General features: G+C 38.0%; 2 protein-coding genes across 2 annotated transcripts in view; one reads left to right on the top strand and one right to left on the bottom strand.

Annotated features, from left to right (window-relative positions):
• LOC149012475 (protein CASP) overlaps positions 1-2127 on the bottom strand; it is a 37033-nt gene extending 34906 nt beyond the window's left edge. Inside the window, exons 1-3 of the mRNA XM_089159690.1 lie at positions 1801-2127; positions 488-598; positions 47-225 (exon numbers count right to left, since the gene is read on the bottom strand). Coding sequence (XP_089015816.1) covers positions 47-225; positions 488-598; positions 1801-1885 — 375 coding nt within the window. The 5' untranslated portion in view covers positions 1886-2127. The remainder of the gene's footprint in view (positions 1-46; positions 226-487; positions 599-1800) is intronic.
• A 14270-nt stretch (positions 2128-16397) lies between these two features.
• Positions 16398-27305, top strand: part of LOC149012476 (Cytochrome c oxidase biogenesis protein Cmc1-like protein) — a 29738-nt gene continuing 18830 nt past the window's right edge. The window contains exons 1-2 of the mRNA XM_089160256.1: positions 16398-16588; positions 17173-17320. Coding sequence (XP_089016382.1) covers positions 16534-16588; positions 17173-17320 — 203 coding nt within the window. The 5' untranslated portion in view covers positions 16398-16533. The remainder of the gene's footprint in view (positions 16589-17172; positions 17321-27305) is intronic.

The raw sequence follows: 27305 nt of genomic DNA on the forward strand, positions 1-27305 counted from the left end.
AACCTATAATGAGAGTACAACTTATATGCAACAACCTGGTACTTACAGCAAGTGAAGCAAGAGTTGGATATGGATCTGGAGCCTCATAAAGCTTCTGGTAGATGCTAAGGAATGAATTCTCTCCAAATTTTGCTCTCTTTGTAAGATTATCCACTTCTTCCTGATAAGCCTTAAGCAAGGAATTGAAAGAACTCAACTTTTCTTCAGTTGAAACTTTCTTGAACTCTGTTGACAGGAAGCCCCTTTTTGTCAGAAGGCAAGCCCTTAAATGTGCATTAAATTGCAACTTAATTTATAGCTCCAAAGCAATAAATGCAAAGCTTTCAAAGACAAGATTAAATTATCAGTAACTGATATAAATTCCAACAACCAAAAGCTAGTCAGTTTGACACACTTGTCAATGATATAATCATGCCAATACATCAGACATTATTGAATGACTAAATAGAATTGCGTTAATCAGAAGGGCAAATTGTACATTTAATACCTCGAGTACTCTCTGCAAGTTTACGCCTGTTTTTCTGACTATTTTCCTGATTTTCAGCAATCCGAATCCCCTGCTCATCCAACAGACTTCTTTCCTTCTCCAAATCAAATTCTGCAGCAACAAATGGCCAACACTAAATAAGCAGGCAAACTGGATTTTCCTTTGATAAATTGAGATTTAACTTCTTTAACCTTTCTGCATACCAATAACTTCTATGCTTCAAGCAAGTTTGCAGTGCAATAAGGAATTTAAATAACAAAAATTGATGAAAAAGACATGACCAAATAGAGATATAAATCCTTTCACTTTTTTACCCAACAAATAATTCTAGGATTGTATCAAGTTTGCAGTGCAACAAGTAGTTTACAAGAAATATGCTCAACATGGTAGCACATAGAGGTTCTGTTCAAAAGCACCATAAACAAAGAAATATGAGGCTCTAGATGCCGACAATGTAATTTTGGTATACTTATCACTCTAATAAAAGAGGTCACCATCAAGTACCAACGTATAAAATTTTCCAGCAACTGTAATCCTATGTCAAACTAAACTTAAAGCAACTCATAAAATAAACCAGTAAACAAATTACAATGGCAACAAAAATAACCCACACCCGAAAAGATTTGCTAGCCTTCTTTTATTTCCTCCTGAATTCTCACTTTATTTCATGTCAGAGACATATGGAATACAGGGCGTTAAAATTGAGTGCGCTCTCCAAAATGAGATCTAGAGAAGGTAATGTACACCAAATTTACCCACTGTATTCCCCCAAGATCCAATCTACAGAAAACAAAATGGGATCTCATAGCTTGCATCGGTAATCCTCCATAAAATAGACTACAAATGAAAAAACACATGCTCATCAGTCAGAACTTCACCATTCACATTCTACAGTAACTTCTTGTCTTCTTCTATCTATCCCTTCAGTATACTGCTTGGGCATCATTGAACGCAATTGGCCTAGTTATTGAGCATGTAAGCGTTTTCCGCGGTTTAAATTCCAATGATAGATTCATTTCCATCTACCTTAGAGTTTAAGCAGCAGACACTGTTCTGATAAATCCATTCGTTGTATCAAAATTTAAATTAAAAAACTGCCTGTGACTTCTTCCCTCATGCGGATTACATAATAACATCATTTGAATCGCTACGTCCGCACCCAAATTTTTTCAATTAATACATCAGCTGATTTATATCAGATAAATTGAATATCACCATACATACAAGTGATTTAAGTGACACTACCAAATGGTAACAGCACCGGACTATAAGAAATCGGTACTATTTACAGCAAAACCGTGAAATGACATTACCTTTCCAAAAATTCGAAATGACAGAAATTGGGGAAGTCGAAGAAATCCCTTTCTCTTTCTCTATTCCTCCCTGAGAATCATCCATTGATGACTACGGATCTGCTACACTTTCCTAATCGGTGCCAATTCTCGTACTTATAAGTAAAGCTCAAGGTGAGATCCGCGATGATTGCTTCACAGATCTTTGAACCTGAGATAATCGCTTGGGTTTTCAGGTTTTTCAATCTTCCTGGATTGAAGCCTTCGGAATTTGGAAGAGGAAGTACGTTTTCGTTTCTCGGCTTCCGAGATGTATACACGCACGCTAAGGGAGGTTGTTGTGCCGGCTCCTTTGTATCGTCAGTCCAGACTCTCAAGAGTCCAGAGTCACGGATTGACCTGTTTCATCAAGGAATATCTGATCGGACAATCGTGACGGTTAATTTTGCATACTTGTCAATATTTTCAAAGGAATAGCAAATGTCAGAAGGTAGCACTGGGGAGTGGACCCGTAAAACAATGTAAAACAATCGGATTGCCAACGGTGGATTAGTTGAGCCATTAAAAGCTCATATTCCCATGGGGAGGTCTTGGGTTCACACCCATCCAGCTGCATTTCATTTCCAGTATTAAAAAAGCACCAGTACCGGAAACAAAGAAAAAAAAAGGATCGGATTTTGCTCGGATCCACTAGTATCCGAATCTAAATTTGGTGGAAATTTAAATAAGGTATCTAAATTCGAATCCATAACTTTAATGGATATCGGCTAATAATCCAATCGGATAAATTATCTGATTTTTCATTGGTGACTATCACTTTTTTTATTTTTTATTTTCAATTTCCTATTACCGATTATAGGTTTTCGAATCCGATTATCTACCTTTTTTAAGAGAAAGTAATGTTTAATACTTTACTCTAACTGGATAATTTTCGATTTCTGATTATCCTATTACCGATTACCAATTTCCAAATCCGATTATCATCCCTTTTCAGGGAAAAAAATGTTAAATACTTTTACTATATCTGGATAAATTTTTATCATGATATTATCTGACCTAATACGCAATTATCTGAATTCAAATCCAGTTGCTTATCGGATGTATACAATTTTTTTCAATAAGAAAATTTTTGGATATGGACACCCTTAAACCAATACAAATGCGAATTTAGAGACGGATTTCGATTATCCATTTACAAGTCTACGGCCGAGGGAGTTAAATGCTATAATTGCTTTTAATTTTTAAAGTTCTTTTTTTATTTCTCATCAAACCAGTCATAACAATTGGGGGACCCACACACCCAGTTGGAGGGGGAATGCATGGGGTTCACATCCTTCGTAATTCCCTATAATTTATGTTTAGAATTGTGCCATGTGGCATTGAATGATCCTATGGTTACCTAATTCAAATCAAATCTGAATTTTAGCTAAAGGAGGTATTGGGTTTGAACTTTTGTCACTCCCCACAAAAGGTTAGAAGAGGACATTTGTAATAAAAATAAGCTAAAATATAATATGCGTAATAGTTTTCAGTTCTAGGGATGTATATGTAATTTGCTATATAAAGATGTATTTGATAATGCTCTTGGAAAACATTTTTCCTACAACAAATATATCCAAAATACTTTGGTAAATATAAGTTGTACACCTTTCCTAAATATCTCAAATAATTTCATTCCTCTCCAAGGAGAAATAGAACTAGAACAAGACTTGAGTGACCGTCACCCTTTTCAACAATAGCATCTTCATTTGAATTGATTACGATATGGATCAAATATTATTGAACCCGTTCGCACTAGGTGTTAGATGTAGACGTGACCCCGAAGAGTTAACATATCTTGAGTTAACCCATCATTGGGATTTGTTCTTGGTTTACACCATTAGTTGCGTGAGGACGACTAACTCTACAATTATAGATTTAGACGTGACCCCAAAGAGTTCAGGATACGTAATTAAGTTATAAACGGTTACCGCTACTATGAGGAGTGGGCAATTATGTTAACCATGGAAATTACCATTGATGCATGGGAAGATCGTGCTTTATGAGGAAAAAGCTTCCACCCCCAAGAAAATGGGTAAAACCCTACAATTGGATGGCCACCAAAGAAGATCACGAACGAATCCAACAACTGAGAACAAGAGATAAAACCTATATAAACAAGTAGCATACACAACGAGAATGTATCTAAATCGTTTCCCTTACTCTCGTATTCAATTTTTGCTCTGCAACTCGCCAAAGCTTTATGATCAGTTCCATAACTGACTTAGCCTTCGGAGGTGGCCTCCTGACCCCAAGGTTAGGCCACGTCTAACATTGTTTTACAGGTGATTCCTCAAAGACCTAAAGGTAGAGCAAATTTTGGACGCATCAGATTAACAAGTAGATATTTTTCATGAAACTGATAAGGTATCAAACTTCTAAATTAGCAAATCGCTAGATGCTTGACTGAATGACTGATTTTAGACACAAGCCATAATGCTATTGAATCACATTTTTTTTTTGGGTGACAAAGCAATTCATTGAGAAGATTTGGTTTTTTTTTTGGTCAAAAATTCAACATTTCATTCATAAACTTGAAAGAAAATACAGACAAAAACTCCAAATAAAAGAAGAACAAAAACCAAAACTAAGGGATGGAACAAGCCCAATAAACCCTTAGAATACTGGTTGTGACAACCACAAAACCAGACAAACATACTAGATATGATATACATATCCACCACCACTGCCTGCGGAGACACACCACAAAGGCGAACACTGACGCAGACAAGAACACACCACAAGGGCTTACATACCACTCGCCTCAAGGGCGAAACACGCCACAAGGGCGGATACAGAACATGCCACAAGAGCATACACACCACACGCCACAAGGGCATACATACCACACGCCACAAGGGAGGATACACAACATGCCTCATAGGCGAAAACAGGATACACCACAAGGGCACCAACTCAGCTGTTGAAGCGAAAAGCGCCGGATCTTGTTTCTGAACTGTCACATCCAGCCAGCCGGTACCCTATCTGGCATACCCGGGATGTGATCCACAGCCCCGAAGATCCATAGTTCAAGGACCACATCATCCACATCGACAATAACACAATTATGAACAATCAATATTAAACTAACAATTGATAATAATAGAATTCGGAAATGAGATACCAAAGATAATCAAAGTGCTGAAGTAAATATCCTATCAGATAAATTAAGAAGGCAGTTGGCGGAATCCACTCCTTCAATCAAGCGGAAAGTGAGGTCAAAACTGGTAAATTACAAATCCCAAGTTATGAAAATAAATTTAAAGTTATTACAATTCCTCCAAGTTTAACTGTCACAAAAAAAGGGGGTGGGCAGCTACGCATAAGTGTTGCTTATATCTCAAGATATTACGCAAGTATACGTATTGCAATCAAGTAATAAATGATAAGTAAAGTATTGATCCCACGGAGAATTATATCCTTAACTTTCAATGTAAAAGTAAAATTGATTTAAATGAAATTAACAAGGTTAATTGGTGATTGACTAACTAAATAACCAAATGACAGGTAAAGAAAACTAAGGAACTAAAATGTAGATTAAGCAATGGAAGAAACTTAATGAGTGACGAGTGTGTTAGGAATCAAGTTTCCCTTCCCCTGAATTTTATAACACAAATACTAAAGCAATACTACAACCCCAAGATAAATCAAGAACTTGGAATGAATGGCAATATGGTATTTTCCAATACACATAAGCTAGCATCCTAAATCAACATCTGCATATTCCTATTAAGAATGCAATTTAAACCCAATCCAATCAATGGTAATGTGAGGTAATTGGGTATTCCTACCCAACCTACTAATTAACACAACCTAATTAAAGATTATGCTAACTCACACAATTCAACAAACACCTAGACTTCATTAATTTTTCAATTAATGAAATCATAACATTCATTCAAAAAAGATCATTCAAGAACTGAAATTAGTCAATATAACATGCTGAATTCATTAACAATAAAGTGGATTGCAATAAAACTAAAGAACACATGATTAGTTACATATCAAAATTCAGGTTTAGGTACTACTATCATCCCAACACAGCTAAGATTTAGCCCATAACAGAATTCAAATGCATAAAACCAAGTATAGTTGACATGAGACTAGAAAGTAAGAAGATAAGAGTTATAAAAACAAGAAGAAACTAAGGCTTCAATGCTTCCGCATGAGCTCCAGCTTTCTTCTCCAAGCAATCAAGCAACTCCAAGACTCCTTGCTTCCACAAGAGCTCCAACCAAATCAGCAACTCCAGAGCTCCTTGCTTCCACAAGAGCTCCCAAGATTCGCTTTCTACCTCCTTTCCTTGCCTTCGCCGAATGTGTGTGTCAATCTCCCCTTTTGCCTCTCTTCTCTTTCTTCCATTAATGTCTTCAATCATTAGGTTAGATTCTGGCCATAGGATTAGGACTTTCCTCCTGAGATCAAGGGCTGAAAACCATCATGTATTTACAAGAATTTTGTCCACTTAAGTTAGCCCTTTCTGGTCAATTCCATTTGAATTGGATCTAAGAATATCCGCTCCGTTGTTGTAGCAATGCAGCAACAACTCTACAACAAAGTTAGAGGACAGGTTCTTCTATTATGAATCTTCACCTACATTTTCAAGAGAAAGAGAAACAGTCAAATTCATCAATAAAAAGAAGGGAAATTCATGTAATGGTGATAATAATGAACTAAACAAAATGCAACATGTTAAGACTAAATAAGACAACACCTAATGAATACTATCACTAAAACAAAGACAAAATACTCCTAAATCAAGCCATCTCAAGTATAAAAGTTATCAATCTTAACTCTATTTCATAGAGTTATCAATAAGTGTCCTCCACAATAAATAAATTTTCTTCAAAAGTGAAGACCATAGAGATCCAACATGGTTGCTCCCAAACTATCCAAGGGCTAACCCTGATATGCCGAAGGATCTGCTTCAGTATCGTCACCGAAGTCTTCATTGTAGCTAGCCTCTGGATAGTATTATGAGGTATCCGGGTCCGCCTCAGGGAACATACCATCAGAGTAATCACCTGTAGAGTAGTCTAGCAAATATTGCAACAGAAAAGGAATGACTTCAAAAGAACTCAGTAAGGTAGTTATTCCACAACACATAAGCCACAAGATAATCATAAAATGATGCAGATGATGTGAGACATATGATGTAATATGATTCTAACTCTAAGTATGCTAGTCATCTAGGGTAGACATGCTTTAAGTCGTAGCACCATACTTCTTTAAGTAGTCTCAGTCACTCATCACCATGGGGGAATTGGGTCTTGCATCCCTTTCGGACAAATCCATGGTTGGGGTTTCGGTCACCACTCTCTCACATCACCATTTGGTCCAAGTATTGGCGCATGTCAAGGTAAAGCCTAGCCCAATGCAAGTCATCTACTTAATCATATCATGTCAGTTCCAGATACGTCCATTCCTCCCCTCTCGGGATCCTTCACACTAGAGTCACGGATATTACTCACCGGACTCATCAACCCTATTGGTCATCCACAAATAGTAGACGGGAAGCTCTCACGTCCCCCTCACGGATCATTTTCACCGGTCTTGAGTGCCCGTGAGCCCAAGTCTAGCCATTTGCAACCTTACCAATAAATGGCCCCTTTCGGGTAATCGCAATGCAATTTATGTCCTCTCACGGGGTGGTTACTGGTCTTGAGCGCCCACAAATCCACACTATTACCACGGGTTGTTCGGTCTCAATGCCCTTCCGATTCGAGTCTGATATGATAGGGACATCCTAGCCAAACGCCACTAGACAAGTCCTATGTATGTCATCCAATAACCGGGGAAAGCGTCGATGGACATCTTCGGAGAACATCCCATACTATTCCCTCCGATGTCCAAGGACAGAAGCACCAGTAGGGTACTCCTCAATCCCAAGTTATACTTAAGCAATCACATGCCCAAGTTCATCATATCAATTCACAAGATACAACATGTCACACCCCACCCGTCGGTCTCGGTTACCCGCCTGACAACCCGTGGATGCGATCCGTCACAAGATCCAAGGTTTTAGTCTATCAACAATATTTAAGACAAATATAGATAATCATATAACATTCACAATTCACCAGGTAATTATGAAATCAAAGCAAACAGCAGTAGTATATTAGAAATAAATACAACTACAGCAGCATATAACAATAGAGATTAAGACTAACAACTATCAGATTAACATGTTCAAGTATATGTAGATAGATAAGATAGACTGTCCTTACTTGCATATAACTGAAACGTCCGTAAAATGGAATCCAGTAACTATTAGTAGACTTTTATTTTAAACAGTAATCACCTAAACACAGGGTTATTAGAATATATAAGTCACATGAATCAATTTGAATCGGAACCGAAATCCAATTGGTCATCGTTTACCAGATTGCCGCTTGTGCCGGTCGCTTAGGTTAAGCGACCGCCACTAGTGACCGCCCCAAAAACAGTGAGTTTCAATCCGAAACTCAGGCTTTCGATTACTCGATTTCAATCCGATTTTCGAGTAATCTCATCCTAAGTCTTGGATTAAACACTCCCTAAGCCAAAAGGTTGAAAGAAAGTTAACCATCACCATCAATAGATTACCCATAACCCTCTCCTTGATTGGATTAACCATCTCACGGAAGTAGGGTTCCGTTTACGATTATTCCATCTCAAGTAGATTAAAAAAAAAGGGTAAAATATCCAAGGGTAATCACAGAGACGAGGGAAAAAGGGTAAAACCAATCTAACGGAGAAAAAAGAGTAAAGAACGAAGGGTTAGTTCAATACCTCACGTCAGATAGTCAGAGAAGGAAAGAATTGATCTTCCAAGTCACTGTCAGTACTCCAGAGACTCTTTCGGATCTTCCCCGCAGCCGTCTAAACTCCCAAATAAGCAACCACGAATAAAGTAATCGTTAATTAGACGGAGGTTGCCTTTTATAGAAGTCTGGGGGCAAAATAGGGCAAAATCCCCAAAAACAGACCGGGAGGTCGCTTGGGCCGGTCACTTGGGTTAAGCGACCACCACTAGTAACCGCCCCCATGTAATTTGCCATACAAGGGTGCTTTTACTAGGGGGTTGATACCCAAGGCCAACCTAACCCTAAATAAGAGATGGGGGAGATCTTACCTTCATTCCGGACATCTCTGAACAACACCTGACTTCCAGAATTCCCAACTCCAGCCAAGGCAGGCTCTTCAGATAAAGGATTCAGATCCATGGGTCCTGGGTATGGATCATGGGCTTCAATCCGGATACTCCACAAGTTCACCCGACTAGACCTTCGGGTTTTCGGACCTGGAATACGGATCTCGAGTTAGAAATACGGGGGGTATTACACAACATCATAGTAAACATTCGATTCATGACATTGACATAATTCATCATATATTGAAATTGATAAATATAATATTGAATTGAAACTAATGTAAACACAAAGCTACTGTTGAAAGACATATGTAACAAGTCTAACATGATGAGAAAATGAGACAGAGACTATGTTCATTAGGTTAGGAACACCAAGTCAAAATTTCACATCCTATGTAATTATGTCGATAACTATCCTTACCTTGAATTGGAGAAGAGGATGGTCCAAGATCACAAGTAAGTGGCCCAAATAGTCTTAAAACCCTAAACAAGCATATATGAAGGGTTAGAGAAGAAATCAGAACAATCGGAGATCGAATGAATCAAAACTAGGCAAAAGTTGTTGACAGCAATTCTGTTGGTCGATACATTGGGTCGATAGTATCGACCAACAAGCATCGACCAAAAGAATCTCGGACAGCAAGCTGGCTTTTTGGGTTTTGGCCCAAATTTGGTTTTCCGGATCTCGGATCGATACGAAACTTGGGGAACAGTCTAAGCACAATATAGAGACACTAATTATCAAGGAATTTACATAATCCAATGGTCCATTTAGAAACCCCCAAATTGGCATATCAAGGTCAAGAGTTGTTAATCATGGCATTGGCTATATCTTAATGCAAATTGGGGGAAAACATAGTGGATTAGGTAGGGAATCACTTGGGAGCAATATTGAAATCATATGCAAGGTATAGATTAGGTTAATCTTAGGCTTCATCTCAGTTTTGGTAAATAAAGCAAGTTGGTGAACAATAAATCATGGAAATGCATAGTTAATGATCATGAGGTAAATAAATCATAACAATATCGGAGAAAACATCAATGTATAAGGTATAGAAGACTCATGGCAAGGTGTTTGCAAGGTTGCAACGCCTTACGCCTTGGCCATGGTCCCAATAGTAAAATAAGAGAAAAGATGAGTGAGAAAGTGACTAGGAGAGAGAGTCATACCTTGAGAGTAGAGCAAGAGAGTGAAAGTGAGTGGTTGGCAATGATTAATGGGGAAGGTGCTTCACCATTACCAAGGAGGAGTTCTTGAGAGGCTTTTCCACGTTCTCAGATGTTGCAATCGTTGGAATAGGGCTCCAGTCTCGAGGAATAAATAAATAGAGAAGAATATTCCAGAGAATCTTTAAACCTGGGTTCAGCAACATTGTTGGTCGATACATTGGGTCGATAGTATCGACCAATAGTATCTACCAATTCATGTTTCTGCAGAATTTTTCAGAATAGTTCAGCAACTTTAGGTGTGGACTTGGAGGGATATACAAGGTCAAATTGCATGGGGTTTTCTCTTATAGTTCACTCAAGAGGTCTAGTTTCACGGAGTACCCTCGGATTGTGCACAGGAGTCCGTTTGATATCTCAATTGTCTCACTCTTCATCAGTGCGTAGATTCTAACTTAACACTGATAATGTGCTCAAGGAAGGAGCATCATCATCAATGTTCATAGACTGGAGTTCTGACCCCACATCATCAACTAGTAGGGCCCATAAGTCCCTTCTACCACCACTTCGGGTCTTCGGGTCTTCGGACCTACAAACACAACAATGTCCAGGTCTGGTCAAGGATACGGAACCGAGCTATGATCCCGCATACTACCCTTCGGGTGATGGCTATGATGAGAGTCAAGATTATTGTGCCGAGGAGGATTATGGTTCGTACCAGGGTTAGCCCCACCATGGTGAGGGAGCGGCCACGCTGGGTTCACTTCATCCACACTTACGAAGAAACATTCATTAGGATAGAAGAAACCTTTGTGTAGTGCCCCATTTCCCTGAATGACTGTTAAATAATTGGATATATATTGTCCTTAACTCTTATGGATTTACTCTTGACTCTGATTGTAATTAAGTTTAATTAACCACTTTTCCGCTATTATTGAAGGAGTGACTCCTGATCACTCTATTTTGAGATTATTTTTATGTGAAGTTGGTACTTGATAATTCCGCACTCTGATTGATTATCTTTTCTTATTCATTTGATCTAGTTATTGCTTACTTTAAACATTGATTATATTGTTCATGATTATGTTATCGTGTATGTGGGAGGCATGGTCGCTCGATTTGGATCTTCGGGTTGTGGATCACATCCCGGGTATGCCAGATGGGATACCGGCTGGGTAGATGTGACACCTATGATTGAGTTGGGCTAATGCCACATAAGCCAATATCCATGTGAATCCCAAAAATGAGAAGATTCTCGAAGAGTTGAGGAGCTGACCTGGTTGGGATTTCCATGTGTTAGAATGCTTGGCTAGGGTGGTAGGGTTGATGTGGACCTCACCTAGTTTGTGCTGCGAGCAAAACGATATGTATTAGGAGGCACCATCGTTGGTATCTCAGGTTGATGATAAAGAAAGAGAGAAAGAGATTATCTAACGTCGGTTTAGGAGGGTCAATAAGATCAATGTTTACTCAATACATGTGAATGTAGACGAATTGGTGTCTGGCTTGGATGGAGTAGATTTATTTCAATCAACATTGTTTTGCCCTATAAACACAACACCTCCAAAACTGGAGGACTGACATGGCCGCCCCTTGTGTGGAGCCAATCACCAAATTGCATAGTACACATCCGGGTAATTGCTTGAGTTGAGACACATTCATATCAGGGTATATCGTCTCTATCAATTTGATTATTGCAGAAACGTTGCCTAAAATCATGCCCAAGCATACCACAATAGAAACAAATTACTGGCATTTTATTGTACGAGAGTTCTACCCAAAGCAGGCTATTATCCAATCATAGAAGTCAGATTCCAAGTCGGAAAGGTGTTTGAGTGTTGTGAGTGATACAAATTGGTAGAGGCCGCCCCAAATCCTGAAGACATTGACGAAGGTTTACCATTTGGAAAGTTCCCAGTTGGTTTCCAATAATCTCTACAATTTCTAGCTTCTGGTGATTTGTTGGTAGATTGCTTGCCTGGACCCATATGTTGAAGCTTGTGAAAACGTAATCTCCGATCGGTATGTCTAGATTATGTGGTTTGATTACAATTAGATGGCTTTTGATTAACTAAGGATTGTCCTCTATTGCAAAAGCAATCTCTTATTGATCCTGAAGTTGAATAAGGAAGAGATGGATTCTGATCTCTCCACTTCGAGTTCCCGAGCCAAATTTCAAGCAATGGTGAGAGATAGTGCTACTATAGATGCAGAAACCTTTTTTGTGGTGATTACTTTCCCCACCACTATGGTGTCCCAGTTGAAACCTGTGGCCGACTTTTGAAGGTCTTCCAAGTTGGGAAACGATGCTAGTATTATCACATCTAGGGATCCGGATCCATATAGGGACCCACTGAAGAAGAGGCCATGGGGGTTGTATTCAAGACTCTGCTCTAAATAAACAAAGAAAGGGAAAGCACCAAAACAGAGGAATTGAATTAGACTATTCAGCGCAGAAGAATATTTTGACTATATGATAAAAATAAAAAGGACAAAGCATAAATGGTGAAAAAAGCCTTAAAAAAAACCCACTAGATGGAACACTGCTAAACAATAAATAAAGAGAAAGCGGAGAATGAGCTTGTAAATCTGGCACTATTAGAAGAAGAATAAATAGAAAATGGTCAAAAGGCAGGGAACATGAACTCCTAGTAGATGTTAATGGGTCTCAACCCCTCTCGTGAGGGAAAATACCTCATTGATAACTAGCATAAATGGACTTGTACTAAGAGATCCCAGAGGACCGATTGACAGTCATTTTTGTTAGGTTTTTTATTAAAATCTATATTATCTATATATTAAGTTTCAAAATTAATTTTTATATTTCTTTTATTTAATTGTTTTGTTTGTGTGTGGGACCCTTGAGGTAAGGGTGGTAATGAGGCACCATGAGTAAAGGAGGCCCTTCATGGTGATGAGGTGGGCTAACTTGAATGGTGGAATTACTCAAATTCTAACTCTTGACCTTGATTTCTCATTTCAACTTCATGACCATTCATGGCCATTACCATGAGTGGGGGTTAATGTCTTTGAATGGGTTAAATCATATTCACCAAAGAAGTGAATATGAGAGTTACTTCCCCAAGTAGTGGGGAGGTTAGGTCAAGGGGGTTTATTCACATTAGTGGAAGAGGGACAAGCCATTGATTCTCCATTAGTGGATAATTGATTCTCCCCTTGTGAGGAGGTGTGGTTTGGGCCTATATAAACCCAACCCTTCCTTGCATATTGTGTGCTATTGTGACACTCCTCACTCACATTATTTGTTTTACAAAGGTCATTTCTTTCTTGAGTTGTCTAAGTGTTGTGCTCTAGCTTTTGGCTCCTTGAAGGGACTAGAAGAACTACCTCATCTTCTAGTTGGAGGTTGCTTTATCTTGGAGGTGGTGGTGCGAATAACCCTTGGTAGGAAGGTGCATCAATTACCTTAAAGACAACACTCAAGGTGTGACTCAACCTCATCGATCGGTGGTTCGTTCGGTTGCAACTACAAGCTCTTCGGTTTTGCTAAAGATCTTCATCTCTCAATTGTATTGCAATTTCATATTTCTATGTTTGAAGAATTTGTAATACAATTACCCCAACAATTTTACTTGATGAATAATCGTAACAAACATTCAGATGAAAGTATGGTAAAGCTCGCAAAAGGGCCGATAGAAAACCCTAGCAGCACAACACAAGGTAAATATTTGTTGGAATATAATTTACTCATGTGAAGATAGGACAATTTTGACACACTTGGCATTTATGGGCAAAATCATCCTGAGAGTGTGTAGAACATATCCTGTCCCAATGACATTCAAGACAAGAAGAAGACAACAAACCAAGGGAATTTACTCAAGATGCCTTCTCACAAGAGGACATACTCCACAAGCATAAAGGTGAAGAAAATACAAGATGCCAAGACCCTACACTTAGCCTAGGAGACATGGCATCTTTTAATTGCATAAAATGCACTTTCACATTTTTGCATTTGAACACATGGGATATAAGTAGCATTAGGTCAAACCTTATGACAATTGTGCATTTCGTAAAAAGTATTTGAATTGCCCTAAGTGACTGTGACAATGACAATGCAAGTCAATTGTCTGGCAAAATATCCTAATAGATCATTAGTGTCAAAAGTTTAATGGTTGAGACCATCATCTCTATGCATTTGGATTTAGTGCTATGCAATAACTGAGTTGCGAATGGTGAACATCAAAACTTGTAGTCGAGTTTCGATCTCAATCACCCATTTTGCTTGTATTTTTTTATTTTTTCTTCTTTTACTTCTTGAACTACACCGATTGTAACAAACAAAAATGCAAAAAGGGTGGATCTCGACCACAACTTTGAAACCCGACAATGGATAGCTCAGTGCTATGCATTAATTATGCAGCATTGAAGCACAACCCCATATGTATAGAACAACTATCAAGCTTTATAAGTCAAACACAATCTAATGATCGCTCTACAAATTGACCATTGAGGTTGCGTTTGTTTGCAAAGTTGGGGTGAGAAAAAAGGAGTGGAAAAAATAAACATGTTGGTCCATATGTAATGGGTTGAGGGAGAAGGAAATGAAGTGAAGGGATTTTGTGGAAAAATATTAAATGTAGGTCTACTTTGTTATTTTTCATATTTTTTTTCACAAAATCCCACCTATTTTGTGAGGTTTTAAAAATGAATGGGGTGGGAAAGTTAGTATGCCACCTCAACTGACAAGCTCTGCCAACTTTTCCACTTTAGTGAACCAAACAAGCAACACTTTGAAATTTCATGGAAAAGTTTGTTTTTTCAAATTTTTTTTCCACCCTACCTTTATTCCAATAAACAAATGGTGCTAGAGTGATTGTCAAACCAACTAAGCTTTCAATGGTTAGTTGATAAGGTTGACAAAAAAACAAGACCATTTTTTATATCCATAGGGATTCAAATCAATCCCACATTTTGGCTATAAATAGAGTTGTTAGTGACACTTTTAATCACAATTGTCAAGACACTAATTAGCCTCTCGTTACTACTTGTGTTTCTCAAATCTTGTCTCCCTAGAAATCCAAAGTCCCATTGAGCTCAATTGCTCCTTTGAAGAGCTTGGGGTGAATAATTTAAGTCGTCCATCCTCAAGCATCATCAAAATGCAGATTTGGAATGATAAATCACATCTAGAATCACAAATTGTCAAGCATGCTTCAAACGAGGGGTGCAAGTGTGGGTCTTACTTGTGTGATGTATTTTAAATGGTGATATTCGAGGTGCCAACCATTGGATGCATGCCACATTGATTCTATTAAATCTCAACCGCTCAAAACATGATTCGATGCATTTTAAAAAAAAACTAGTTCTGTTTCACTTAAGTTAGTTAAATGTGCACATGGTTTTTTTGAAAGATTATAATTCAATGAACTCCACGTGACCTGCAAACGGTGGACACCATAGCCACCTCCACTTCAAAAACACCACCCAAGCACAATCCTCCAAGGGTGGCTCTTAATATCTTGAACACATTCTAGCCTTAGGGTCAAAGAATGACTATTTTACTTTGAGCCAACTTGTCCTACTACCTTATGGGTTATTTTTGTAAATATAGGACAATATTATCAAAATATTTGGTAAAAAAATAATTTAAAAACAAAGATTATATTTTTAGAAAAAAATCTAAGGACACCTCAAGATGATTGGCCAAAAATCATAAAAGCATAGAATGTTGTCGAATTGACAATAATTCCTCAAAATCTTTGTTTGTTATTATTAAAAATATGTTGTCATGGTCAAGTGAGGATCTAGGTTAGGGTAGGTCCACCGCTGCCAAAAAAAATTGGGTTCATGGATCAGAACCACCCGGCGGCCGGCACCCGAAACCTTGTGGATGCCAAAATTTTATTTTGCGGCAAACAGGCCAGGCCCGGGATTTTCTTGGATCCAAACGCTCCCCTTCTGTGTGTAAACTCTTGAAGTAAAACCTTGGCCTCTGAAGAAAAACCTCAGAAAGTACAACATATAGAGTTGAATTTGATTGATTTTCCAACTAGGGATGGGTTTGGGGTTGAAGTTTAGGCCAGAGAAAATCATGTCAAGAAAAAAGTTGAAGAAGGTATCTCGTTTCAATAATTGTTTATTGTTTTTTTAGCCAAAATATATTGTCATAAATCAGATGGGTCTAGGTTCCGTTAGGTCTAACGGTTGCCAAAGCTAACTGATGGCTCATGGATACAGATAAGTCAGGGTCGGAACCTGGGCTGATGCCACAGGACCTTTATTGTATTTTGCGGTAAGCAGCAAAAAGGACCTTAACAGGCCAGGCCCGGGATTTTCTTGAATCCAAACGCTCCCCTTCTGTGTGCAAACTCTTGAAGTAAAACCTTGGCCTCTGAAGAAAAACCTCAGAAAGTACAACATATAGAGTTGAATTTGATTGATTTTCTCCATTATCGATGGGATTAGTTGAAGAAGCCAGAGAAAATCATGTCAAGAAGAAAGTTGAAGAAGGTATCTCGTTTCCTAAAATGCTATCTGGTTGACATTATTATTGTTGAATGTGCAAATTTGTAGCTTAGATCGATCAGTCAACTTATATTAATTTTAAGGTTTTAAAAGCTAACTGATGGCTCTTGATATAGAAAAGTCAGGGTCGGAACCTGGGTTGATGCTCATTTCATTTGGGTTTTCTACAATTTCCCTTGTAATGTAGCGGAAATGGCAATTACATCGAGTCCGCAGTGGAATTCTGAAATTGTAAATATTTCGTTTTTTTCTTTAAAACGTTATTGGATTCAGAGAACAAGTTCTGAATCGAAATTCTGGGGAAACACTGAAACAAGGAAGATACAACAGAAACTAGTCAAAGTACAATTTCAATCGGACTGGAAAAAGCTTTTTAACTAAAGCATTACATTGTGTGTGAGATTACATGATCGTCCCTTCAAAATTATCATAACTCACCCATTTTAAGTATGCTTTTTTCGTACGGATTCAGTTGTATTGATTCTGTCCTGCCATTCAACTGCAACTTCCCGAGTTATGAAAATATTTAGTTCTGAATTAAACTAGCATGTGGTTGGCAAAAATTTCAGCTTTACGTAGCAAAATGAAGCAGAAGGCACTTAAAGAATGTGACTATTACACAAAAAAGTATGCTGAATGCTCTTCAGGAAGAACGCTATCTGTTGTTTGGACTTGTCGCAAACAGGCAAAAGAGTTGAATGATTGCCTGCATCAGTAGTAAGTTTAATTGCTGGCACGCCATTTATTGTTTTCGTTTGAATGAACCTCCCTTTCACTTTATTCCTCTACATTCCCATTTGATTAAATCACATTTATGAACAAATTATGGATATAACAGAGCACAAGTTGTTGATAGTGTAATTACTCACCAACAATGAATTTTAACTTCTCGCTGAAAAACTTTCCCATTATGATCTATTGAATCGTTTGACATTCCTAGTGATTCACGGGTACTTACTTGAGAGCAGTTAGAAGTGGAAGCATCTAAGATTCATGGGCTACTACTGATTTCAGCATATGTGTAGTGATGTTATATTGACAATTTCTGACATTCCTCCAATTCTTTTTTAGCTCTGTGGGAGCCTTATCCAAAGTTCACTGACATAAGGCACTGAGTAAACTTTCTTATTAGATAAAGCATATTTCCTCTCTAATCCTATTATTTATCATTTTCATCCCCACTTAGGTTCAATTCTGGTTGCATTTTTTGGGGAAAATGGTCAGAGGAATCAGAGGAATTTCCAATGAGAATGTGTACTGGGTATGTTAAAATGGTGATCCCTAAGGAAGGTATTAGATGCCAGCACAACAGGGAAAATTGTAGGGCAAGCAATGAGGTCAAAATGGGAGAAATTTAATATCATTCAGTCAAGACTTTGGATCAGCCATCAGGTGAAGTCAACATTAAGGTGTGTCTAGGAGGACAACTTCCAAATATTTCTGCTTCCATCCAATGGTAAGATATAACTATATATATTGGAAGGAAACCAGAATAGAAACTATGGTGCTAGATTTAGAAACAAACTATTTCTTCACAACCACACAAAAGAATATCAAACCTTGGTCAAATTCCTCTCCCAACATCTAGAACACAAAACTAAAAATCAGCATGGTATGGTGGTCAGATTCCTCAGTACATCAATTCGTTGAAACATAAACTATATGCAGCAACAACAACAACAATAACAAGCCTTGTCCCAACTAAATGGGGTCGGCTAAATGGATTCTTGCTTTCCAATCAGCTCTGTTTGAGGCCATGCTTGATACAAGGCCTATGCTATGGATATCTGGATTTTTATTTGCAGCAGCAGCTGCAGGCGGCTGCTGAAGCTGCTGACGGTCAAGATTTTGCCAGGTAAACAAAATTGAATTAGATAGTTGTGAGAGAACCTATGGAGATACATATGTAAATATAAAATTTAGGTTTTACATTGAAAGGTTTAAAATTTTCAAATTTACAAAATGAAGTCCCTAACTCTACTGGACTTAGATTCCCCAATTTCCAAACCCTAGGTGCTCCTCCACTCCACCTTCCCCCTCCTCCTTCGGCCATCATCGTCGTTCCACTACCACCACCACCGCAGCCATTTGTGGGTTTTTAGTTCTTGCTTAGGAACTATAAGAAAAAGAGAACGGAAGAAATTGGTTTGTAGTTAAGATTACAGATTATTTGGAAAGAACGGAAGGGACGCACGGAAAACCCAAACACGACCAACACCCCCCAGCGGAGCAACAAACCCCAGCCCACGCAACAAAAGACCGAAAACGCAAGCGGGAACAAACAGCAGGGCAGAGCCACAAAAGGAGGCATAAACCCGACGCACACGCAGAGGACAACACCCAACCGCCAGGAACACGGAACAGCAAGCAAGGGCTACGATATCACAAAACACAAGGGGCAAAAGCGGAAACCACCAACAAGAAGAGCCAAAACAGAATGCTATTGTTTTACCACAGAAGTGGGAGCCACAAAGTGCACGGAACAAAATGCATTGTTTTATCATCATAACGGGGAGTCTCTACAAAGTTTGGGAGTTGAAAGCATAGTTCATGGGGAGCTATTTGAACTTCTATTTTAGGAGTAGGAGTACAAAGCTGAATTTTGTTCCTTTCGAGGACAATTACTGTCTAGTTGTATTAGATTCATTGAAGCTATAAATAAAAGGGCCGGATTTAGACTCTTTAGTTAGAATCATAGGCCTTTTCTACTGGTTCTTCATCTCTCTTATCTTCTTCTTCTTCTTCTCTCTTTTCTCTGTTCAAGTTCAACTGCTATTTTGATTATTTAAAGCTTGTTTTCTAACATGGACATTTCTAACTCGATTACTGATTCAGTTTCCAAAGTAGGGAAGAATTAACCGAGGAGTTGAGAATCCCAAGTTCTAAAAATTAGGGGTTTCAAAGAATCTAAATGGGACGGGTGATGAGGGTAGAGACGGAGCACTAGCCCAGATGCAAGAGATATTGGGTGAGAGGAAATGGAAAGGTTGAAAATCTCAAGGATTTCTGGGAGGATTGTACTTTCCACTTCGAGGATTGCATCCAGTCCCTCTATTCCACTATAAATTTGAATTTGTCTATACTTGCGTTGGCAAACAGGAACTAGTGACTGGAGAATTTAATTTGAAATATTATTTAGGGTTTGTTTAACAGTTTATGCTATTATACGGTTTGTTTTTAACTTGTTTTCAGATTTTGATTTGTAATTATAGTAGAGTTATTAGGCTTATGAGTGGAAACATAAAGTTTTGTGTTAGAAGAACATGGTAGCAAAGATGTAGAAAAGGATAATTAAGTTCCGTATTGTGTTGGAAAGGCTAAGGACTCAACAACAATAGAAGGAACCGTCAGGAAAAAAGGTTTGCCATCACTAGGAGTTGTAGGAGGAGAAGGAGAAGCGGCTGTTGATTTCTCTGCATTGGGGATTTGATTTCATTGCCACCAAACAAGCACAACAGAGCAATTTCTCCTTTTTTATGTTGCCGTTGAACATTTCACATTCATAGTAAGCCGTTGAAGTCTGTAATCTTATCTAGAAAACAATTTCTTACAATCTCCACAATATTGGTGCAAGTGGTGGTGGAACGGCAATCATGATCGGAGGAGGGGAGGTGAAGCGGAAGAGCACCTAGGGTTTGAAAATTGGGGAATCTAAGTTCGCTAGAGTTAGGGGCTTCATTTTGTAAATTTTGAAAATTTTAAACCTTTCAATGTAAAACCTAAATTTTATATTTGCATATATATCCCCATATGTTCTCTCACGATTGTCCAATTCAATTTTGTTTACCTGGCAAAATCTTGACACGCTGCTGTTGCAAATAAAATCCTGGATATCCTTTCTCACCACTTCTCTTAAGGTTATCTTAGGTCTACCCTAGCTCTTCTAGTTCCTTCAATCTGTATTATATCACTTCTCTGTAGAGGGGCATTTACAGGCCTTGGTTGAACATCGCCGTGCCCCCTCAAATGACTTTCTAGTAGCTTATCACTTATTGGAGTTACTCCTATATCAACTCTAGTATGATCATTCCATTTCTTATCCTTCCTAGTTTTGCCACTCATCCATCTTAGCATCCTCATTTTTGCTATATTGAGTTTATCTATATAATTCTTTTTAACAACCCAACACTCTGCATCGTATTTCATAGCTGGCCGAACGATGGTCCTATAGAATTTTCTTTTAAGCTTTAAAGGAATACGTCAATCACACAAGACCCCGGACGCACCTCTCTATTCATCGACCCTATTTTAATTCTTTGGGAAACATCATTCTCTATATCACCTTTTTTATTTATGATTGTGCTAAGATACCTAAAACTATCACTCTGAGGAATCTCCGTAGCATCAAGTTTCACTACCTCATTGTCTGCCCTATCATAACCCAAGTTACAAGCTAGATATTCTGTTTTTGTTCTACTTAGTTTAAAGCCTTTTGATTCCAAAGCTGCTCTCCATGATTCTAACTTCGTATTAATCCCTACTTAAGTCTCATCTATCAACTGAACATTATCAGCAAAAAGCATACACCAAGGAACTTCCTCTTGAATGTCTTTGGTTAATTCATCCATTATAAGTGCAAATAACTATGAGCTTAAAGCTGATCCTTGATGTAGCCCAATTGTAATTGGAAATTCATTCCTTTGTTCCTCCACTGTTCTTACACTTGTTAGTGAACCATTTACTTTTAACACTTCTTTCTCAATTACTTGCCAAATTAATGCTCTAGGATTCTATCATACGCTTTTTCTAGGTCAATAAATGCCATATGAGATCTTTCCTAGCTCCTCTATTTCTTTCCATAAGTCTCCTAATTAGGTAAATAGCTCCGTTGTAGATCTTCCCAGCATAATCCCAAATGGTTCTTTGTAATTGTGGTTAAGTGTCTCAAATGGGTTTTAAAACATAAACTATTGTTAGAAATCAGCCACTTAGACCCAAATTAGATACAAAGTTGATGAAGAACCAAAGGAAGAAGGTGAAGAAGAAGAGAAGACACTCGAACCAGCAAGGAGAAAGGCACCCTACAATTCTGAAACAGTGTATCCAGAATCGTAGGCTTTATCTTATTTATAACAATCAGTTTACAGCCTTGGGGGACAAGAATTCTACCCTTTAAAACTAGAAACAAATCTATAAGAAAAGACTGAATCAAACTAACAAGAGAATTTGTCCAAAAAAGAAAGATACAGAGAATAGAAAGTAAGTTGAAAATAGTAAGTAAACTGAAAAGGAAACTTCAGAACCTCAAAGCCTTTCACACCAAGTAATCATCCTTCAAGCCTTACACACTAAGCAACCCTCCAAACCAGACTTGCACAGTTGTCAACACTCCCCCTCAAGCTTGAGCATACAAAGTAAAGGCCCCGGCTTGGATAATAGAAGGAACATATACTAAAGCTCCATCATCTCAAACACAAGTAGCATAGTAGATGCCGATAAACATTGAGAGAACTTCACCCAGTAGATTACCGACATCAAAATTTTCCCCTCATAATTCTTCATGTTGAATGAACCATTCAAGAATGAGAACAATCGGCGATATCGAAGGCGAACAAAATCCATAAGTATGGTAGCATCAAAGGCACTATTTAGATAATGGCAGTAGTAAGGAGGAGTCTCCACACTAATAGATAAAAATTGTAGCTCCAGGATCCACACATAACCTCTTGCAAGAAGGCAAAGTAGAAAGCAAAGGTATGGGCAAGTAACATGCAATATTGGTTATTGTGGACTAAGCAGGTAGGTAAAGGTAGTATAGGTTGCAATAGATCAAGTAGGTATGTAAAATGTATTGTTGTAGAATATCATTTTTGGAGGACAAAGATCTTCACTAATAATATTTTTCAACTTCTAAGTAGATATAGAAAGAGTCTCCAATCCCTCCCTCATGTGTAGCATTACACGTGGACAAATATGATGAGAACCAATTGTCAACATCTCAAAGTCGGTACTGAGGAACTGTGTTACATGATGAAACCAAGTACAAGAACTTCCAATCATTACAATAGAAAATTCTGAATCATTAGCATCAACCCAAATGGGGCAGCAACAAAAGTAGTATTCATAAGAATAGTAAACCATGTATCACAAGGGAAGCACCAACCAATGTTAAGGTTGTGAATGCATCTGATGAAGAGCTGATGACTGGCAGTATGTCCCAGACATAAAAAAATATAGCAAATTAACTAAGAGAAAATTACTGAACTAGCAACACCAATGTTGTAGCAGCAGTAAGACAAGTTCCTACTTATCAAATGATGTAGGACGACAAGTAATCTATGCCCCAGTAGCACTCTATAGTTCACAAGAAGATCCAAGTAATGACAATCACAAAGCAACCCCCTTTATTTACCAGAAGAATAGAGATTGAGGTCGATTTTGGTAAATAGGGCTCCAGAACTAATGATCCTTATAATATTCCATCTACCAGAACAATATCCCAATTGAGGTTGATTCTGGTAAATAGAGTAGCTGTGTTATTCCAAAAAAAATTCCAAACGATTTTAGTACTCTAAACCAGTGATAGAAGGAATAGGAAGGCAATATGGTATCAACAGAATTTCTGTTCAGGGCAGAAAAATTCAACCAAACAGGGGCAACAATGGTATAACTTGCAACAGAATTCAATACCAGCATCAACAAAATTTTCAGAAATTTTCAAAGTAGGAAAATTCTATAAAACAGGGGAACCATTTGTATATCTTGCAGCAGAATCAATTATGGCATCGACAATATTTTTCAACACATAAAACCAATTGAAGAGCGGGAGCTGTTGAAGAAATCACATGAAACAAATTTCGTCCAGGCAATAGATGTAGTCTAGAGAAGCAAAAAAGAGTTGATTGGAAGCAAAATAGATGTTTAGGCCGACGAAGAGCTATAGCAGGTTAACAGGTCCTCCCGTGAAAAAACTTCACTAATTTCTGGATTCTGTAGTAGTGGTAATAGTAGGTACATAGATCACTTCAGGAATTGTGAAGAAAGATCTAATATATCATTAATGCAGCAAGGGTTGGCTGCACACTTGTAGGAAGAACAAAAAATACAGAATATTGAGAGAAGAAGCTGTCCCTAGGTTGATTAAACTTGCTCTGATACCACATTAGAAATCAGCCACTTTGACCCAAATCGGATACAAGGTTGATGAAGAACCAAAGGAAGAAGGTGAAGAAGAAGAGAAGATACTCGAACCAGCAAGTAGAATGGCACCCTGCAATTCTGGAACAGTGTATCCAGAATTGCAGGCTCTATGTTATTTATAGCAATCAGTTACAGCCTTGGGGGACAAGAATTCTGCCCTTTAAAAATAGAAACAAATCTATAAGAAAAGACTAAATCAAACTAACAAGAAAATCTGTCCAAAAAGGAAAGAAACAAAAAATAAAAAGTAAGTTGAAAATAGTAAGTAAACTGAAAAGGAAACTTCAGAACCTCAATGCCTTGCACACCAAGCAATTGTCCTTCAAGCCTTAAACATTGAGCAACCCTTCAAACCAGACTTGCACAATTGTCAACACTTCCCCTTAAGATGGAGCATACAGAGCAAAGGCTCTAGCTTGGAGAATAACAGGACCATATACTAAAGCTCCATCATTTTGAACACAAGTAACAATAGTAGACACCGATAAACAGTGAGAGAACTTCACCCAAGAGATAACCAACATCAATTTTTTTTTAAAGTTATTTTTTTAACCTTTAATTCTTCATATTGAATAAAGTACCCAAGAATGAGAACAATTGGCGATATTGAAGACGAACAAAATCCGTAAGTATAACAACATCAAAGGCACCTAGGTAGTCAAAGCGACAAAGTGACCAAGGCGCTTCCGAGGTGCCATGGCAACAAAGCCCCAATAAAGCTACCGACTAAGCGGTCAAAGTGTTTGTGTTAATTTTTTGATATTTGATCCAAAGATCAAAAGTTACATAAAATTCCTAGCATTTTAAGTATGAAACATTTTGCAAACTTAATGAAAAAGTTCATTCATGTAATCAGTATATAAAATTGAAAATGAATGTAGTCATTAACTTCAAACATAACCACATGAAAGTCACAAATCAAACTTCAAAGCTTAACAACCAAAATATCAAAACAACTAAACAATCCTACTTGGCTTCTTTCCCCACATATCAAAAGTTCCAATTTCCTAATATTCAAATAGTCAAATACATGTCATAACATAAAAAATCAAAGGTCATCATCAAATGATATTGGTGGCAATCCTGCTTCCTCCTGCTGTTGTCTTAGAGTAGTAGATGTTCTAACTGCATTAACTTCAAAGTCCTCTGGAACATCCATATCATCACACACATCTTCAACATCCATCTCTATATTGCCTTCTCCATTTGATGAATCCCTAACAGTAGCATCAACATCAGCTGCCCCACTATCCTAGTACTCCCATTGCCTCTTATGACAATATGTCATCATTCTGCTTGGTCGGTTGCCTTGAACACTTGGGGATGCCCCCATTGCCCTATCAACATCGCTCCATCTAAGATCTTCATTGGGATGCACTAGATCATTGCTGCTTGGATTAACCCTCCACTCACTACTCCAATCCAATTTGTCAAGCACGAGCGGATCATAATTTATGTTCTCAAGCCTCCGAAGCCTAAACCTTTCATCAATCCGCCAATTGTATTGAATATAGACTGTCATTCAAGCACCTGTGTTCCAACCTATTCCTCCTGTTGGTAAGAATTTGAATTTGTAAGCATTAACATAGTAAGTAGTATGTTGTTTCTAGTACTTAGTATTAAGGATTAAATGTTAAAGAAAGTACTTAGTACTAACTACTTACAAATTTAGACGTGCTCCAAATGTGCTCACAATTAGAAGATGAACAACATAAACTGAGTATGCGTATTGCAACCTTCTTAACCTTAAGAGAGGAACCAACATGTGATCAACCAAGAAAGTAAAAAGAAATGAAAAAACTTTAGAAAAAAAGGATAATAAGACAAAGTATTAAAAAAAAAAAGTTATATAATTTATAGGTTGTTACTTACTGGGAATCAAGATTGTCCTTTGCCTAGTTGCCATAGACGTGGAAAAGGAAAGACGACTTTCTCTATAAGCTTCAGCCTGGGTACAGATCTTGTCTTGTGTGGCTACATCAGGAACTAGCCTTAAAGTGATTTCATTGAAAGTCTTTCTGCCTTTGACAAAACAAGACTATCCTCATTGATGGGTTCACTAAACTGGAAAAATTTTCCAGGGTTAAGAAACAATGCAGCAATATATAAAGGACGGTCCATCTGAGTCTCCCAACGCTTATCCACAATGCGTATGACTTTTTTCTGCAGTCTTTCTTTGCCTCCAAAGTTATCCTTTATAGCTTGTTTTGCTTTTTTTTATAGCAACATAAACTTCAGGCAAAACAGACTTCTCATCATCATCCACAATTCTTAAGATGGTAAGAAGAGGCTTTGTAGCTTAGAAAAAATCTTGCATTCCATTCTAAAATACAGTAGCAAATATTGTTTCTTCTACTCTCTTCCCTGCCTTTATGTTTGTCAAAGGGGACTTCTTCTAATCTTCAGAAATTAATAGAGCCATTGAGGCATCCTTATGCTGGAGCAAACTTTGAACTGTCAAAAGACTCAAAACTGATGTTGCAAATCTTGTTACACCAGCCCTTATAAGATCATAGCCATTTGTTTTGGATCTCATTGCTTCAAGAAGGCGAGTGTGCCTATAGATGAACTTAGTCACATTTCTTGCCTTAGCTATCAGAACCTTATAAGATTTAATATTACCTATATCCTCCAACATTAGATCAAGGCAATGAGCTGCACAAGGAGTCCAGTAAAGCTTCTTCCTCTTCTCAATTAATATCTTTCCAGCAGTTTTGTAGTTGGTAGCATTATCAGTGACCACCTGTATGACATAATCCTCCCCAATTTCCTCCACATTGCTGTCCAATAGTTGAAATAACATATTTGCATCTTGTATATTTTTAGATGCATCAATGGAGCCTAAAAAGAAAGTCTTCTGAGGAGAATTAACAAGGAAGTTAATTAAGTGTCTACCTCTCTCATTTGTCTAACCATCAGATATGTGATTACATCCATATTACCTCCAATAATCTTCGTGTCTTCTCTTCATCTCAGTGATTCTCTCAGTCGCCAATTGCAATAAAATAACCCTTAGTTCATAATAAGAAGGGGGTATATAACCCGACCCATGCTGAGCAACAGCTTCAAGCATCACCTCAAAATCAACTGATTTAGCTGGATTGAATGGGATTCCAGATGGATAGAACCAATTTGCAATCGTATTATCCACTTTCTTTTTCTCTGCCAAAGGTTAAGTCTGGCTCTCTATTGTAGTCTAATGTTTACCCTTTATACGCCTATCAACAACTACTTCTTTAGGTGTTCTTCTCAACTTGGGCATCTATGGGACCCCTTACTTGTGGTAGGACAACTTTTCTCTTCTTAGAAGGTGACCCAGAGCTTGGCAAAGGAAGTCTAATTGAAGGTTGTGACCTACCAGATGTACCACTAGATCCAATCTCTTCACTTTGGTCTCCACCAGTTGCCTCTTCTCCTTCATTATAATGCATATCTTCTTCCTCTATTTCCTCATCCAGTAATGTAGAGACTTTCTTCTTTTGCTTGCTCAAAAGGGCTTCTAACAGCTTCTTAGAGATCTCTGGAGTCACCTTTGGGACACTTGGCTATATCACCAAATCCA

Source organism: Hakea prostrata, chromosome 6 (genome assembly GCF_041222555.1).
Source record: "Hakea prostrata isolate BN-2017 chromosome 6, UWA_Hpros_2, whole genome shotgun sequence".
NCBI classification, from domain to species: domain Eukaryota; kingdom Viridiplantae; phylum Streptophyta; class Magnoliopsida; order Proteales; family Proteaceae; genus Hakea; species Hakea prostrata.